This window comes from Caretta caretta, chromosome 2, assembly GCF_965140235.1.
Source record: "Caretta caretta isolate rCarCar2 chromosome 2, rCarCar1.hap1, whole genome shotgun sequence".
Taxonomy (NCBI): Eukaryota; Metazoa; Chordata; order Testudines; family Cheloniidae; genus Caretta; species Caretta caretta.
Window position 1 is genome coordinate 89286363 of NC_134207.1, and position 19099 is coordinate 89305461.

The following is a 19099-nucleotide window of genomic DNA, read 5'->3' on the forward strand; positions in this document are numbered from 1 at the left end:
TTTAATTTGGTCATCTTTCTTGACTTTGTCCTCTGACATTATTAATAGTAAAGATACTTCTCACTTCTACATGGTTTATAAACAGTAATTTCCTCTCAGTCCTAACCCACACCTTGCCTTCACACAGACCTATTAACTACTCTTGTTTCTGGTTTGTTTGTTTTTTAAACAGATGTATACTTATATTTCTCATTTTAACCTATGGAAATTTGTGCATGGGATCATGTGATGTGTCTTACTAAAGCTCTAATATGTTAATTATACTGCATTTCCTTTATCCACTAATGTTATTACCCTACCAAAGAAGCATTTGGGTTAGTTTGGCATGATTTGTTTTTGAAAAGCCCATGTTGCATATTATTTTCCTAAAGTGCTTAGAGGTTGATTTGTTGTTTTTGTTCTAGGAATTCACCTTTTTTCTAACCTTAAAAATAGGTACAGTGCTTTTGCCTTGGGACATAATCTGTCTTCCATAAATTCTCCAAAATAATTGCCAGTGGTTCTGACGTTTCTTCTGCTAGTTCCTTTAGCACTTCAGTATGAATTTAATCAGGCCCTGATCATTTGAACCTCTACAGTAAGAAGTGCAGAAAAACATCTATTGCCCTTATATAGCTTTAAACATTTTTAATTGTTTTTAAAGATGTTAAGAAGAAGGCTACAGTAAAAGAGGAAAATGTTAAAGGGATGCTGTCCAACCAAATTGGGCCCAAAATTTTGAGGTTGCTTTTTAAACCTTTACAAAACGTAGTCTCTTGCAGAAGAAAGGTGTTTTAAAAAAAAAAAAAAAAAAAAAGGAAATTCCCTTACTAGTTTCTAAGGGTATGTCTACATTATGAAATTAGGTCAAATTTATAGAAGTCAGTTTTTTAGAAATCGGTTTTATATATTCAAGTGTGTGTGTCCCCACAGAAAATGCTCTAAGTGCATTAACTCGGCGGAGTGCTTCCACGGTACCGAGGCTAGAGTCGACTTCCGGAGTGTTGCACTGTGGGTAGCTATCCTACAGTTCCCGCAGTCTCCGCCGCCCATTGGAATTCTGGGTTGAGATCCCAATGCCTGATGGGGCTAAAACATTGTTGCGGGTGGTTCTGGGTACATATCTTCAGGCCCCCGTTCCCTCCCTCCCTCCGTGAAAGCAAGGGTAGACAATTGTTTCGCGCCTTTTTTCCTGAGTTACCTGTGCAGACACCATACCACGGCAAGCATGGAGCCCGCTCAGCTCACTGTCACCGTATGTCTCCTGGGTGCTGGCAGACATGGTACTGCATTGCTACACAGCAGCAGCAACCCATTGCTTTGTGGCAGCAGACGGTGCAATAGGACTGGTAGCCATCATCGTCATGTCCGAGGTGCTCCTGGTCGCCTCTGTGAGGTCGATCAGGAGCGCCTGGGCAGACCTGGGCGCAGGGACTAAATTTGGAGTGACTTGATCAGGTCATTCTCTTTAGTCCTGCAGTCAGTCCTATTGAACCATCTTATGGTGAGCAGGCAGGTGATACGGATTGCTAGCAGTCCTACTGCATCATCTTCTGCCGAGCAGCCATGAGATGTGAATGGCATGCAGTCCTTCTGCACCGTCTGCTGCCAGCCAAAGATGTAAAAGATAGATGGAGTGTATCAAAACAAGAAATAGACCAGATTTGTTTTGTACTCATTTGCAAACCCCCCGCCCCCCATCTAGGGGACTCATTCCTCTAGGTCACACTGCAGTCACTCACAGAGAAGATGCAGCGAGGTAAATCTAGCCATGTATCAATCAGAGGCCAGACTAACCTCCTTGTTCCAATAAGAACAATAACTTAGGTGCACCATTTCTTATTGGAACCCTCCGTGAAGTCCTGCCTGAAATACTCCTTGATGTAAAGCAACCCCCTTTGTTGATTTTAACTCCCTGTAAGCCAACCCTGTAAGCTGTGTCGTCAGTCGCCCCTCCCTGCATCAGAGCAACGGCAAACAATCGTGCATCTGAATTGAGAGTGCTGTCCAGACAGTCACAATGGAGCACTCTGGGATAGCTCCTGGAGGCCAATACTGTCGAATTGTGTCCACAGTACCCCAAATCGGCAAGGCCGATTTAAGCGCTAATCCACTTGTCGGGTGGAGTAAGGAAATCGATTTTAAGAGCCCTTTAAGTCGAAATAAAGGGCTTCATCGTGTGGACGGGTGCAGGTTTACATCGATTTAATGCTGCTAAATTCGACCTAAAGTCCTAGTGTAGACCAGGGCTAACCCTATCATTGTAGTATTGTACTAGTACAGAGAACCTGAAAGTGAAATTGATCAGGAATTCACTATAAATAGAAAGAAAACTGACTTTTCCGGTTACATTGTCCAGACTGAGAAATGTAAAAAGTAAACAACAAAACAGTGAAAGAGAAGTTAGATTTTTAAGACTTAACTTTTAACAGTCTAGGATATTCTGAGTGAAATCTGGTAGGTTAGGAATTTTTTAAAAATTTCATATTTAAACGTACACTGTCACTTTTAATAAGAAAATTATTTCAGTGCAAATAATACCTTTATAAAACAAAACAAACTAAATACAACAAATTGTGAAGACAATAGTGTTCTGAGACCCAGAAAAGCAAGCATATTTTAACTCAAGGTTTCCATAATGCACTTTACTAAACCTTTCCTGCCTATTGCAGTATATTGTACAGTGGGCTCTATGAAGAGATCTTGGAGCAGTGAGTGATTTTACATATCGTATATGTTGCTATAATTGGTTGCAGGATTCAAGGGTCCTGATCATTAATCAGAAATTTTCTGTGGATTTATGTGATTATTAAAAGCTGTGGAAAAACTAGTCCTGTAGTCTGACTAAATATCTAGAGATCTTTTTAAATGGTGTGTCAAAGTTTCTCTTTTGTATGCCATACTTCCCTCCACCCCTTTTCTCCTGTGTCTTCTCATTCTGTAGATTCAGATCCAGGACATACACACGAAAACTGGGGGGACAGATTAATACCTTCTTACAGGACATATTCAGGTAAATGTATTATCAGGTGCACCTGCTGTAGTCCAGTGACTTTTTGTTAACATTATTGTTAATTTCAGTGTTTATCGACTATTTAGAGTTTATTTTAAAACAGTGTGTGAATTCTAACAGAAAGGTGGATAAAGAAATGTTTCCTGAATGACAAAGGAATGACTGGAAATAATGGAAATAACATGAACATAATTTAATTTATATGGTACCTTTCATCACCAAGTATCCATAAGTGCAACTGTTTAACAGCATTCTTCAGTGCTAAGCAGTTAGGACAGGAATGTATTACTATCATTTGCTGAATACACTGTTCAAAATATAAAGTGGTGATAAACATAAGTAAACAGAAAACGTACAGTATACTGCACTGCAAACATGCAAGACAGATCTTTAAAGTGTGTCTAACTATATCAGTATTGGTTTTGGCCCATTATTTTGCCACGTTGAACATTGTTAAAATGACATTGAGGTGTAATTCTGAAATAAAAGTTAAACATATAAAACTTTTTTGTAGAAAAGAACCATGGGCAATAAGTAGTATGAATTAATAAACACAAATCATGCCAGACAAACTAAAGCACTTTCTTTTGATAGAACTACTAAATTAGCGGATGAAGAGTACACAGTAAATAATCCATGGAGTGGATCACACCTCTCCATAGTTGAAACCAGAATAAAAAACTATAAATTCAGATGTGCGCAGTTCTATAATTTTTCATGCTTAAAACAGTTTGGATTAAAATTGTTTTTGAAATTCAAAACAAAAGTATGTATATATTGTTTGCTTCTCTTTTCCTCAGGGAGCATTAAGGCTGTAGAAACTGTAGGAATAACAAGCTTTGCAGGGAGGTGGCAGCAGGAGGGGGAGCTTCAGAGTGGTGAGCAGAGCGGAGTCTGGGTCAGGCAGAGGAGGGGTTTGTTACAGTAGATCTATGACAGAAAAGAAGGGAGGTGGGAAGGGAGAGGATAGGAGCAGAGGAGACTTCTTGGGGTAGGGGAGGAAGTGGACGCAAACGGAGAAGGGACTGCAGGGAGCAAAGGAGGGCAGCAGAGAAGAGACTATTGCAGAGGACTAGAGGAGTATGGAATATGGTGTAGTCCTTAATGGAATTTAGGTTTCTAGATTCTTAAGTCACTTGAAAATTTTGCACTTAGTATATCAACATATGCCAACAACTCCTTTGCCCAGATTGACCTATTTTTTGCTTTATATGAAGAGTTTGCTCTTTTAGTGCACTTGCAATTTACCTCCTCTGTTACTACAGTCTGTACTAATAATGTCTCCTCCAGCATTAAGATTATTGCTTTCACAAACTGCAGAATTCTTAAAAGCTTTCATGAAAAAAGATGATGAGGGGAAGATGGAAGAATGATATTGTACCACTATAGAGACTCCTCCAAATTTAAGATGTCTGCAGCCATAGTCTGCAAACTTCTTATATCCCTTGGAAAAAATCCTTGTTTTTAAAATAATGCATTTTATGGTCAGGGTAGGTTGATTTAAATCATGATTAAAACTGGTGATTTAAATCATTTTTATTTAAATCAACAAGCAGGAAACATAGATTTAATAATAACTTTTAATCTTGTTTTGCATTTGTAATTTTTAGTTTCTTTCCTAGGAAAGGTTGATTGTCATCGGCAGGTAACCATTAAATAATCTTGATATGCAACTACACATAGCCTTTATGCTAAATTTAGTACTTCTTTTTCTACTTTGAGTGATTGCTCATGTCCATTCCAATAGATGTGTGTGCACACTGCATGAACGGTCGTCGAAAGTTTTTTTACCCTAGCGGTACCCATTGGGTCGGCTGTGGAACCCCCTGGAGTGGCGCCTTTATGGCGGTGTATATAGTTCCCTGCCGACCCGCTGCCTGCTCAGTTCATTTTTACCGCCAGTGATGGTCGTTGGAGCAACTGGTCTCTTGCTTTAGCAAGTGCTTCCTTGTGGTTTTCCCTGTATATAGTTGTTATCCTTCACTATCTTAGTCAGTTAGTTCATTAGTACGTTTAAGTTGGGGGCTTCCCCCCCGATATTTTTTCCCGTTGCCGGGGCATGCAACAGCCCCAGGGGTTCAAGCCATGCGATAGGAGTGGTAAGCCTATGCCCAGAGGGGATCCACATGCCGCTTGTCTGGGAGAGGATCATTTGCAAGACAAGTGCACCATCTGCAGAGGCTTCAAGCCAAGAACTAAGAGGGAGAGAGACTATCTCCTCAAGTTCCTCTTGATGGAATCTCTCCAGCCCCAACTGGCTCAAGAGCCAGCAGCCTCGGTGCAGGACACTGGATCGGTGCGACACTGATCACAATCCCCAGTGCTGCATAAGAAGAAGGCAGAATGGGGCCACTCCCCCACCAAGAAGAGTGGACAGGACTCCAGCGTGGTGCTTCTCATGGTGGAAAACCAGAAGGCTGGTTCATCGGTCCTGGTACCATCGACTCCGGCCTTGAGGGGAGGTCCGTCGACCCCAGTATCGGTGGGCTCTCCAGTCTGGGAAGTGTTGGAGGAGGACCTGGACCTCCTCTCCACACCAGACACTTCTGAGGCTGCGCCGGATTTAATTGCCATGACGGCACAGTCCTTGGCCTTCTATTCCCGTGCACCGGTTCAGGTGCAGGTGGCGCAAGCCTCGGCTGTTGCACCACTTCCGATGGGGGCACCTCCTATCCAGTACTGGAGCAAGTCCACCATGATGCACTGCCATTCCCCATCGCTGTGGTACCACTCCCAGGCACCATCGGGATCCACCCCAACCTAGTCGGGCTCAGACTATTCATCGGAGTCAGAGACAGAGTTGTACATGTCCTAATGCAGCCGGTACTGGTCAAGATCCCATCAACGGTCTTAGCACCACACGGTGGAGGAACACTCGGTACCGATGCTATCCTGGCCTCCCCAGTGGCAGGGACTGGTACAGTGGCCCTTTTGGACACCTTAGAGCTACCACCAGGGCCAGCGGCATGGTTCCAGGGCAGCATCAGTGGTCTCTGTTGCCTGTGCCCCTCCTTCTGCAACATCCATTGCCCCTGATCAGTCCAGGGCTCCCAAGGACTCACCACAGGGTTCAGACCCTAGGCCTCCCGCATTGAGTGCAAGTCTACACTGGTCCTAACCCAGAAAATAGAGTTCATCGGGGCTCTCCAGGACTCCACTCAGGCCAGAGCCTCCCTACCCGAGTCCTGGTTCTAAAGAATCCAGGGCATCATTGATAGCCTCCACCGGCTCCCAAATACCTTGGTCAGAAACTGCATGAAGCTTCTGGAGCATATGGCAGCCTGTCCATATGTAGTGCAGCACACCAGGTTGCGCCTCCGCCCCCTCCAGGCTTGGTTGGCGAGGGTATACAGACCCAGACGGGACTCTCTGGAAAGACTGGTTACCCTGTCCAAGATTCTCAAGTCCCTCAGCTGGTGGCTACAACCTCAAATGGTGTGTGCGGGAGTACCCTTCGCCAAACCTCAGCCCTCACAGTCACTGGTCACAGACACATGGCAGACGGGTAGGGGAGCACACCTGGACAGTATCAGCACTCAAGGCATATGGTCACAACTAGAACTATCGCTGCATATCAACATCGGGAGCTGAGAGCAGTTCGCCTGGCTTGCCAGATGTTCCAGGCCCATCTTCAGAACAAATGTGTCTCCGTACAGGCGGACAACACCACAGTGATGTTCTATATAAACAAACAGGGTGGTGCTCGCTCCTCTCCCCTGTGCCTCGAAGCTGTCCAACTGTGGGACTTCTGCGTTGCACACTGCATCCAGCTACAGGCCTCATCTGCTGGGAGCAGAGAACTAACTAGCGGACCACCTCAGCCACTTGTTCAATACTCATGAGTAGGCACTCAGAGCGGACATTGCCCTTTCGATCTTCCAGAGGTGGGGCTATCCCCACGTGGACCTGTTCATGACACAGAGCAACAGAAAGCGTCAGGTGTTCTGCTCCTTTCAGAACCACAGCCATGACTCCATAGCGGATGCCTTTCACCTACTGTGGACAGGTCACCTGCTATGTGTGTTCCCGCCCTTCCCCCTCATACACAAGTTCCTCCTCAAGATCTGGCAGGACAGGGCTTCAATGATTCTCATAGCACCAGCGTGGCCCTGACAGCACTGGTTCACCATGCTGCTGAACTTATCAGTGGACAGGCCAGAGACACTTCCTATGCTCCCAGACCTCATCACACGGGATCATGGCCAACGACATCATCCCAGCCTGGAGTCCCTCCACCTCATGGTGAGGAAACTCCATGGCTGATCTAGCTTGAACTGCAGTGCTCAGACTCTGTTAGGGAAGTTGTGTTGGGAAGCAGGAAGCCTTCCACTTGAACAATGTACCTGGCAAAGTGGAAGTGTTTCTCCATTTGATCACTACAGAAAGATACCACAGCAAGCCTCTGTTCCCCTTGTACTACGCTACCTCTTGTACCTGAAGCAACAGGGGTTGACGATATCATCTATTAAGGTGCACCTGGCGGCCATCTCCGCCTTGCACCCGGGTGTGGTGGGCAGGTCAGTCTTTAGGAATCCCATGGTGGGCTGGTTTTCTTAAGGGCTTGGATAGGCTTTACCCCCATGTGAGGCAACCCATTCCTCAGTAGGATCTTAACTTGGTCCTTTCTGGACTCATTCCTTTTGAGCCCCTGGCAAACCTGCCCCTTATCCTACCTTTCCTGGAAGGTGGCTTTTCTGGTGTCCATAACCTCGGCCAGAAGGGTCTCCAAGCTCAGAGCGCTAACTTCCGAGCCCCCCTACATGGCCCTTTACAAGGACACGGTGCAGCTATGCCCTCACCCAGCGTTCCTACCCAAGGTAGTATCACAATTTCACTTTAACCAGGACCTATTTCTACCGGTATTCTTTCCTAAACCTCATGCCAGCAACAAAGAGCAAGCACTCCATTTCCTGGATGTCAGGCATGCCCCTAGCCTTCTACGTTGAATGCACAAAGCCATTTCGTAAGTCTTCACAGATTTTTATTGCAGTCGCTGAGAGGATGAAAGGGCTTCCCATCTTGTCCCAGCGCATCTTGTTGTGGATCACGTCCTGCATCAAAACGTGCTATGACCTGGCTAAGATCCCAGCCCCAGTGTTGACCGCACACTCCACAAGAGAGCAGGCCACTTCCTGCGTTCCTCATACAAGTCCCCATTCAGGACATATACTAGGCAGCAAAGTGGCCTGTCCTCACCTTCACATCGCAGTATGCTATCACTCAACAGGTGAGGGATGATGCAGCCTTCGGCAGTGCAGTACTGCAATCAGCAACTCGGTGAACTCTGACCCCTTCTCCGTCGAAACTGCTTGGAGTCACCCATTGGAACGGACATGAACAATTCTCGAAGAAGAAAAGACAGTTATCTACCTTTTGTAACTTCTTCAAGATGTGTTGCTCATGTCCATTCCAAATCCCACCTGCCTCCCCTCTGTCGGAGTATTCCGGCAAGAAGGAACTAAGCAGGCAGCCAGTTGGCAGGAATGTATGTACACCGCCATAAAGATGCCACTCCAAGGGGCTCTACAGCTGCCCCGAGGGGTACCGCTAAGGTAAAAAACTTCTGACAATTGTGCACACGGCGGGTGCGCACACCTATTGGAATGGACATGAGCAACACATCTCAAAGAACAACAGTTATGGAAGGTAGGTAGCCCTCTTTTTTTCCAAGCCAGAGGATACACTATATCCATACTAGACATGGTGAGTGAAGTAATATCTTTCGTTGGTCTCTCTCTCACAACAGAAGTTGGTCCAATAAAAGATATTGCCTCATCCACCTTGTCTCTCTTATATCCTGGGACCAACATGGCTACAACACAACTGCATACATCTATACACATTTATTTAATCAGTTACAGCTTCACGTATATTTATTCAGATTCTTAATCTTTATATTTTTATTATGTTAGAAAATGAATGATTCATTTTTTGTTTTCTACATTCTGAATAAATTTTACTTATTTGTGTCAAGATGTATTTGGATAGAAATTGGAATTCAATCAAAATGCATGAAAATTGCATTTTAAAATATTTTTTTAGTTAAATAAAACTACCTTAATATGTTGGATACTTTTTTCCCCATATGTAAGTTTATCAAAGCATGTTTTGCATTTAAAATTACTATTTATTAAACAAAGGAAATTTGTTAGTAGTTAGTGAATTGAACTCATTGTGGTCCTTCAGGATTTTAGAACTAGTAGATCTCATTCTTTCAGACCTTGTTTTTATTCATAGATTGGAAAAGGAAAACAGGCTTTCCTGCTTTTTCAACTCTCAAGCATTTTCTCAACCCTCAGTGAGCTAATCATTGAACAGAACTAGCTGAATAAACTGAAATGGAGAAAATATTCTCTCTGCACTTGCAGAAGAGGCTACTGCAGTCAAACGCCGGTTTAACACTTCAACAAACTATGGTTCCACGTGCTTAGCCAGTGATTTCCTCTAGTTCAATGCTTTTTCTTTCTTTAAAACTTCAGCAGTAAACACTTACTACTTGGATATTTTTAAGTTCAGTTTTAAATTATGTTAATGGATTATGGTTAGTTTTGACCTTAATGTATTGTCATAATTTCTAACTTAATTTTAAATAGATTTGTTTTCTAACAGAAAAATGTTTTGAATTTAAATTTTAAAAGATATTATTTTAATCATAGATTTTTATCCACTTTGCTTATAATACGTGGGTTCTGTGCCTGCAAACCCTTAATAATGTGAATAATAGTTTTCAGGATCTGATCATGAAGGGAAGGGAAGGGAAGATGGGAGGCTAGTGTCACTAGAGGGACAGAGCTGTGGTTGTAAGAGTAACGTAAATGCATTTCCATACTTTAAAATATTTGAGTTTTTTCTTTTGCTAGTATCCCAAGATATATTAAAGGACTAATTCAAGCTGACTTGGCTATGAGCATTAATTGAATTGAAATGATAATTAATTGAAGTGCTGATAAAATGTAACTTATTCAGTTAGGGAGGTGTCTGCCACAGGAATGAGTGTGAGAGCCAATTTTACTTAGACCTTGTCTACACTGCGGGGATTGATCTAAGTTACTCTACTTCAGCTATATGAATAACGTAGCTGAAGTCGACGTACTTAGGTCGACTTACTGTGGTGTCTCCACCGTGGTGAGTCGACTGCTGCCGCTCCCCCATCGACTCCACCTGCTCCTCTTGTGGCGGTGGAGTACAGGAGTCAATGGGAGAGTGCTCGGTGGTAGATTTAACGCGTCTAGACTAACCTCGTGTCTGAGGTTAATGACGTGAATTCCCCATTATTTCTGATGTTTTCAAACTGGATTCTACAAAGCTCTAGAAGATATAGTTGGGAACCCTCTTGCACTGGGATTGGGGTACACTAGAGGACCTTAAGGAATTTTCCATCTCTTGATTCTGTGAAAACTCAAAATTGTGACTACACATCAGTCTGAAAACAAGTTATTGACTTTATAGTTTTGTTATTTGTATGATATACTTTTAAAATCTTTAAGTGCTTTATTCATGAGCATATTGTTCCAGTCAGCTGAGAGCTATGACAAAACTAGGAGTTCACGCCCTTCTGACTGAAGAAAGAGTAACACAAATATACAAAGTGGGGCAGCATGACATAGCGTATTTTTTTCTCCAACCTCCAGCTCACATAAATAATTGAAAATGGCTATTTCTGTCTGTGTGAGATTCTATACTATAGTTGGCTATTTTTCAGAATCTTATTAGTGTGCTAATATTTCCAGAGAAAGAAGGCCCAGAGAAGAAGAAAATGAAAAAGGAAGCTGGAAGTAAGAAGTCGACACCAGTTAGCATTCTTTTTGGTTATCCACTTTCAGAGCGCAAACAGATGGCCCTTCTTATGCAGATGACAGCTAGAGACAACAGTCCAGGTGATACCAGCTACCACTGAGTTACTGTTTCTCTCTCTCTCTCCTTCCTATAAACCCCCTCCACCTGTCAGTTTTTTTTCTTGTGTTTTTTAAAGCAATCTTTGACTTAATCAAGAACTCTTCTGAATTTGCAGTGCAAAATTCTTCCCTTGGAAAATATCATCTTTGTAGAAAACTGCATTTTCTGTCAAATACTTTGATGGAAAATTCCTGACTATCTTTAGTTATAATATATAAGGGTTACTGTGGCAACTGTAATTATGAATTTCCCATTTTTGAGTATTCCATCTCTCAACTGTCATATTACATTTTCATTGGATTTTTGGGGGGTGGGGGAGAGGATTGGCACTTAATAATATATTCTTACTAGTTTAGGGTGCAATTCAACTGTCACTGAAGTCCATGGGAGTCTTCATATGAGGTGAAATTATGGCCCCCTTGAAATCAGTGACAAAATTCCCATTGACTTAAATAGTCAGGATTTTTACCTGTGGGCTGGATCAGCTTCTTAGTGTCGAATGCTGTTTACAGGAATAAACTATAAAAATCATCCATCATAGGAGCTGTAATATATTTTTGTTAAACTGTTGTGATGTTAACTTCCATTTTAACATAAGTGTTTGTTTATGAAGTTAATACTTTAACAAAGATAGTCTGCAGGTAAATGACTAAATTAACTTTCAGAATTTGGTGGCAGTTGATAAACCAAGTTGTTCTGTTGTGGTTATAACCAGAGCTGTGAAGAGAAAAAGGTATTTCCATTTTGTGTAGGATTTTAATATTTCAAAATTTGGTTTCATTCTGATTTGGAAAAGAAATAAAAAATTTCAAAATTCTCCATGAAAGGGGATCCTGGAGAACCCGGTTCAGGAGCAGACTTTCTAGCTGGCTTCCCTGAATCTGTGGACTCCAGAAGCCCTGGGGTCCTCAGCTCAAGGGCAGGCTGGCTGGCTACCTGGGAGCCACAGACCTTGAGAGCCTGGGCTGTCAAGAAGCCATGAGCTTGGGAGCAGGTCCTTCCAAAGCTTTCCAGCTCCCTATCAGCCTACTAAGTGAGTTGCAGAGGAGCCTCAGAGCTTGAGAGCCAAGGCTTCCAGGCTTCTAGGCTCTCAGCTGCCCAGCAGACAGGCTCCTGAAAACCCAGGAACCTGGAAGCCTGGGCTCCCCAGAAGCCAAGCTGCCAAAGAGTTGGATGGGGAAGCTGGTGCCTTTTCCACTCTGCTTATCCAGAACACTTCATCCCATACTCAAAGTACACTTTATCCAGTTCTCTGGAATTCAAGACGTTAGTTCAACGCTGGACTTGTCACAGGTTTCTTTATTGGCATACAATCAAACTACCCTTGAATTGATCTGGCTCAAGTATAGGGGATGGTGACAGATTATACCACACTTTCAGTTTACATAAACATGAATCAGCTTACATACACACTGACAATGTATTAACCAACTTACTACCTATATCACACACTTTATGATTGGGCTACTAATTATTGTAACCAATCCATGTACACATCATGACCTGTTCACAAACTACAGAGTATGGTAGTAAGCAAAGCTGCATCTGGAAGCTTATCATACTCTTCTTGCAATTCATTTATCTACTAACTACATGTTATTTACAAGGCCACTTATAAGTTTATGCTTCGTACAGTGTTAACCTCTGTTTCCTTACTTCTCTTCCTTCCTACTTCTTACATTGTTCATGCAAGGCCTACAGCTGGCACGAAGTCGGGCAGGTTTCCCGTGGAAATCTGCCTACTCTGCTAGACACTAAAAATCATGGACTGAACAGAGATGCTGGTTTTATGGCTTATTACAACAATTTGAAACCCACTAACCCCCTCTTTTTGTCCTATGAGTGCAGACATGTTAACAGGACACTCTACCTTGAATGATCCCTTACAGTATGTGCTAACTACTTATTCTAAACAATCTGTTCCACCTTGCATTTTACTGTGATGCTGGGAGTATCTTTTCCAGACCTGAAGAAGAGCTCTGTGTGGCTGGTGTCTCTCACCAACAGAAGTTGGTCCAATAAAAGATATTGCCTCACCCATCTTGTGTTTTCTGTCAGACCTTTACCAAAATTGTCTCCACAGAATGTTTTCTCTGAGTATTGCTGACAATCTTTAATTACAATCTCATGACTTATATTTTCTACTTGAGTAGTACCTTCTGATTATTCTAGAACCATCTGTTTCAAATGGGTACATTTTTCTGTTTGTTTCTTTTTTTAATTATAAAGGATTTTTACTCCGGGAAGATGCTGAATTGACATTCCTATAACCTGAAAACCGCTCTATCCACAAAATATGTATATTTTGGGCAGCAGTTATACAAGCTGGTCACACTGCCTTACTCTGGGTTCCCATCTTTGTTGCTGAGAGGATAGTTCAGTGTCCATATACATTCAATTCTTCACCTCTCTGCTTAGAGACAATGAGAAGATTTTGGTGAAGTAGACTTAGGGCCAGATTTTTGAAAGTATTTAGGTGCCTAGTGGGATTTTCAAAAGTGCCCAAGAAGATTAGGCACTTTTGAAAGTCCCACCAGGAACCTGCACCATTAGATACCTAAATATCTTTGAAAATCTGGCCCTTAGCCCAGTAGGTCCAAAACAAATTGCTAACTTGTTACAGGTAGGCCACTGAATAGTCATCAATTGGTAACAACTTAGCAAAATCACCTCTTGTGGGAAATGGAGCCTTAGGTTGCTCTAAAAAGAGGCCATGCTGAAGTTTTTTGAACAATATTACTAAACTCCGATATGGAATTCATCCAGTCCTATGGTTTCATGGAATCTATTTGCAAGGAAGTGAGAGACTGTAGCAAATAGGAGGCCTTTGTACGCCTCCTTTACCTTTGCTACATAACAAGGGAATATTGTGTTCCTGAAGGGATTACAGGATATTTCCATAAACTATGGAATTTCTTAAAGGACATGACCAATTGTGGACACTGAAATTTGAAGATAGTGAGAATTTTTGCTTTACTTTATTTTACTTTATCTGGCTACAAAATGTATTATTGACTATTTTAAAACTTATTTTGTAGATTCCAACTTGCATCATCCTTTACAGACAACACCAACGCAAAAGAAAACATCAAGCTCCTCATCAAGACAAAAAGACAAAGTTAATAAGAGAAATGAACGAGGGGAAACACCTTTACATATGGCAGCCATCCGAGGGGATGTTAAACAAGTTAAAGAGTTAATCAGTCTAGGCGCAAATGTGAATGTAAAAGATTTTGCAGGTAAGGTTGATACGCCTTCATTTCATTCAAAGTCAGCGTTAGTCCCGAATTTGTTACTAGAGATCAGACTTACTTCCAATTTAAATCTGATGTGAATTAATACTGTAACTTTAAAAAAAAAATTACCAGAAGTCTCTCAACTTGTGTTATAGTGGTTGTGAAGGTAGCTGGGGTAGTTGGTTTGTGTATATATTTTATTATTATTAATACGAGCATACAGAGGCCCCAATTTTGATCAGGACCTTGTTATGCTATGTACTGTCTTAAACTAGGGGTCTATATTTGAAGAAGTTCTAATTGAAGATAATGACCAATATATGATGGGTGGTAAGAGAGAGACCAGCAACTTATACCATTTGTATTTATTTATACTGTCTTTCTCTCACTTGTTGGTTTTTAGACAAAGTTTTTGTGATTACACTAAAAAGAGACTTTTCTTACCTGCTTCGGAGTCACTTGTGTCATTAAACATTGGCCAGTTTTTTTGTCGACATCATGGTTGGAAAGGTATTTGAAGGAGGAGAGAGTAGTATCTTTGTAGATCAGTTCAGTGAGGCTGTTTTGTGTACAAGCGGCAAAGTGGAAGACACCACAATGATACTTATAGGAGGTGGATGGCATTATTGGTGGGGCAGAACAGTAGGTAATATTTCATCAGCTTTGTCTTTATTGCTAATTACAGCTACTATTAATTTTGAATTTTGGTAGACCTAGGAGCCCTAGTCATGGACTAGGACCCCATTGTGCCAGGCATTAGACAAGGAGCAGGAATCATCTTTTGGTTCTGTGCTTGTACGAGTATAAGACAAGAGACAATAGATGGATATAGGCAGATGGGAATACAAGGAAACGATGGTCAGCATGACAGGCAATGGTCTTATCACACCTGCAGCCTAGCTGTTGGGGATTACAAAGAAACAGGTAGTTTTTGGTCAGCATGATCATCAAATGGTTTTAGCACACCAACAGCCTAGTGCTTTTCATGGTTTTGTAGACATAGTGGAAAAGGAGAGTTTTAAGGAGGACAATGTGTTAGTTTTGCAGATGTTTATGGAAATCTTCTCCAAGCATAAGGGGCAATGTGGGAGAAAGCACAAAGATGCTTATTTGAAAATGTAACAAGTGGATGATGGAAGCTGGTATCATTGGCTGATCAGAAACAGGAGTTGGCATCTCGATAGTGAGTGAGAGATGATAGGCAGGGTGAGGATAGGCCAGAATGGGCCTTGAAAGTGAAGTCAAGCCACATATGTTTGTTGCAATAGAGAGGGAGGAGCCAGTGTGGGGATGCAAAGAGAGAGAGGTGTGACATGGTCAAAGCAATGGGCTAGGAAAATGATCTTGTAGCAGTATTCTGGTGGATATAAATTGGACAAGATTTTATCTCTTGGTACCAGAGAAAGGATGTTGCAGTAATCAAAATCAAGGGATGCCTGGGAAATAGCTTTAGTTGTGTGGATGGACATGAAAAGTTGTATGTTAGAGATGTTTTGAAGAAAATCTGCATGATTTAGATTTTTGCCTAGATGTGAGAACCTATATAGCACTCTGAGTCAAGGATGACACCTGGATTACAGGCCAGAGTGACTAGCAGGATGGTGGTGTTGTCCACAATGATTGGGAAATGAGGTAGTGAGGTGAACTTTAGGGTGGAGGAAGATGGAGTTATGTTTTAGCCGTGTTGATATTGAGCTGACAAATAGACGACAAATTGATGTCAGGCCGACAAGGTGAAAATTTAATTTGCCCAAGAGAGGGGTCTGGAGGAGAAAGGGAGATGTGAGAGTCATCAGCATAGTGATGGTAGCTGAATTTGAGTTTGTCAGTGAGGTTTACCCACTGATAAGGGGCCACGGACAGATTCCTGTGGAACCCTCTCAGAAAGTTGGTTGGGCATTGAGGAGGATCCTCTGGTGGATATGCTGATGAAGCAATGATTAAAGGGATATGAGGAGAACCAGGGCAGGACAGACTCACAGAAGCCAAGGCAGGCTAAGATTTTGAGATGAGCATGGGCAACAGTGTCACAAGCAGCTAAAAGGTCAAGGAGACTGAGGATGGAGCACTGGTTTTGTCCATTGGATAAGATGAGGTTATTAGACATTTTATTGAGAGCAGTTTAAAGGGAGTGCAGTTTAAAGGGAGGGTGGAAACCAGATTGGACAGGGTCTAGGTTTGAATCTGAAGAGTGGAACTGTAGACAGCAATTGTAAAAATGGATGCAGTGATCTTAAAGATGAAAGGGAGAAGGGAAATGGAGCAGTGGTTGGAGAGGCAAATGGAGTTGGTAAAGGATGGGTTTTTTTTAAGATGGGGGTGAGTAAAGCATGCTTGTATTATAAGGGGACAGATCCAGAGGAGAGTGAGAAGTTAAGGAGAAGAGAAAGTGGGAAGGTGAGAGTGGGCGTAAGTTTCAGGAGACAGAATGGGGTCACTGGGGCAAGTGAGGGTATTAGGAGCAAAGCAGATGACAAATGTCTGTGTCTTTGACAGGGAAGGAGGAAAAGAGAGTTGTAGGAGGAGAAGGGGAAGGTCCTATATCTTGCCAGTTTTCTGTTGGAAGAAATCTATAATATTCTGCATGGGAAGAAAAGTGGAACAAATAGGAAAGGAGAGAGTCAAAGCAGGCAAAAAGGTGGCTGCAGGCATGAGATTCATTTACATTAGAGAAGTAGTGTGTGTTTGTTAGGCAAATAGCAGAACTGAAAGGGAAGAGAATTAATTTGTAGTCTACAAAATCAGCCTCATCCTGGGATTTTTGCCAGAGACAGATATTCGATGGGGGGAGAGGTGGGAAGCTAGGGATGGGGGGTTGATAGGACAGACTTTGTGATGGGAGATTGGTGCATGGAAAGAATCAACAGCCATATCAAGGGAGGAAAAGGCTGAGAACAGATGAGAAGTCTTCAATACTGATGGACTGGAAGTCACAGAAAGGCCAAGTATGGGGCGAGAGGGGAGGCTCTTGGATGATGCTGAAAAGAGGCCAGCTGATGGTTGGAGGGGGGGGTAACTTGGCAACAGAGAGAGGGAGAGTGAGCACTGCTTGGTGAAGACCAAGTCAAGTAAATGGCCCTTTGGTGAATGGGAGAGTTTAACTAGGGCTGCAGGTCGATTTAAGGAGTGAGGTAGAGAAAATGTGCAGCCTTGGTGGCAGATGAGTGTTTAAGATGGAACTTGAAGTCCCTGAGGATGAGAATTAATGCTAGTGGCTTTAATAAATAACTAAGAAATACCAGGAAATAAATTGGTTGGTTTATTTGTCAGTAGCTTATCTAGATTGATAAGGGGTAGGTGCTATTCACACCTGTACTCAACAATGTGAAACTGTCAGTCATTACTGTTGTATGTTCCATTACTCTAGAAGAACAGAGATTGGCAATTGGCATAAGCAAATTTCTTAAGGTGGAGGTTTGTTGTAATTCCAAATGGAGGCTGATTCAGTCATTTTGCATATAAATCAAATAATGTGTCTAAAATATTTATTTACCAAGAAAGAATGAAGTGTATAATTAGGGTGGTGTTTTCTGGTCAGATTCTCAGTTTTGCCACAGACTTGCATTGTGAGCTCTGTGCTCAGTTTAATCATAATAAATATAGGATGCTTACCTACTCTAGTGTGCTAATGTGAGGCTTAAGATTTATAAAACACATTTGATCCTGAGATGGAAGGTGTTACAATAGTGCCACATTATGTATATAAAGTCCAGTATAGCACAGGAATTGGCTTAGGATATATATGTTGTGTACACACACACACACACATATATAATATACACAACTTTGAAGTGACCCACATAACAATTATGTTTTATGCTGATGTTTGCAAGTGGTTTGTTTGGTTAAAAACAATACATTAATATTATAAGATCAAAAATTAAATATTCTGACCTCTATGATTACAGGTTGGACTCCGCTTCATGAAGCTTGTAATGTTGGTTATTATGATGTTGCTAAGGTTCTGATAGCAGCAGGAGCAGATGTGAACACACAAGGACTGGATGATGATACTCCACTTCATGATTCTGCTAGCAGTGGGCATAGAGATGTAAGTATGCTTTAGAAAAAAAAAGTAAATATCTGTATGTGCAAATGTTGAATCTAGTGAAAAAAGCATTGTAGTCTCTACCAAATGACCATATAATCCTGATTCTGCTCTCTTTGTGATATCTTAAAATCTTTTGTCTTGCTTTTTGCCCTTGTCAGTACTCTACTTGACAGATCTTTTGCCCTACTCTCTGCTTCAAAAAAAATGTAGAAAGACTCTAAAAGCTATTGAATGGAAGCAGGTTAAAAAACAAAACATTTTACCTAAAGCTTTTTCTACAGTGTGTGTTTTTCAACAGAACACTTCTAAACTACACTGTAGCTTCTAGTAAATATTTTAAATTGATACTTTATAGAGAGTATTTTTAAAGTATTTCATACACTTACCTAGCTCCATACATAAGTCCATAAATAAATGGATCTCCTAATACTCTTCAAGACTTGACAGCAAGTATTGAATTCTTAAGGAAATTGAAATTATTTCTGTAGGTTTAGCTCTATTTTCTCCATTTCTGGATTTGTGTTTTTTATCTCTGTGCAGGATTTCTGCAAACTAGATGCTCCAGTCGTTGATCTTTTGTTTATTTGTTAGCACTTAAAATAAGGATTATTAATAAAGCTATGTGCTTTAATCACTGTACAAGAAATAAAAACATAGATCATCTGTACATCAAATGGATTACATTCTTAACAAGACAGGGTAATTTGGGAAATCTAGAGTCGGAAATGACAAGTTTTTTTGCTATATTATAATTATTGACTTCCTTCTTGTGGGTATCATGGCAGAAGAGGGCCTTCAGAATGGAGCTGAATGAAGAAAAGGATAGTGGCTTGGAAAACAGAAAATTGAGAATTCTAGGCATGTAGGAGGACCTGGATGGACAAAGTCACCAAGATAGTTGTGGAAGAAGTGTACAAAAGGGGC

At 41.7% G+C, this 19099-nt stretch overlaps 1 protein-coding gene across 4 annotated transcripts in view; it reads left to right on the forward strand.

Annotated features, from left to right (window-relative positions):
* ANKRD12 (ankyrin repeat domain 12) overlaps positions 1–19099 on the forward strand; it is a 103271-nt gene that overhangs the window by 45538 nt on the left and 38634 nt on the right. For 2 of the 4 annotated variants that reach the window (XM_048840272.2, XM_048840275.2), the window contains 4 exons: positions 2924–2992; positions 10723–10869; positions 13927–14127; positions 18033–18175. In XM_048840272.2, the coding sequence (XP_048696229.2) occupies positions 2924–2992; positions 10723–10869; positions 13927–14127; positions 18033–18175 (560 nt within the window). The remainder of the gene's footprint in view (positions 1–2923; positions 2993–10722; positions 10870–13926; positions 14128–18032; positions 18176–19099) is intronic. The other 2 variants (XM_048840273.2, XM_048840276.2) reach the window with 1 other exon arrangement.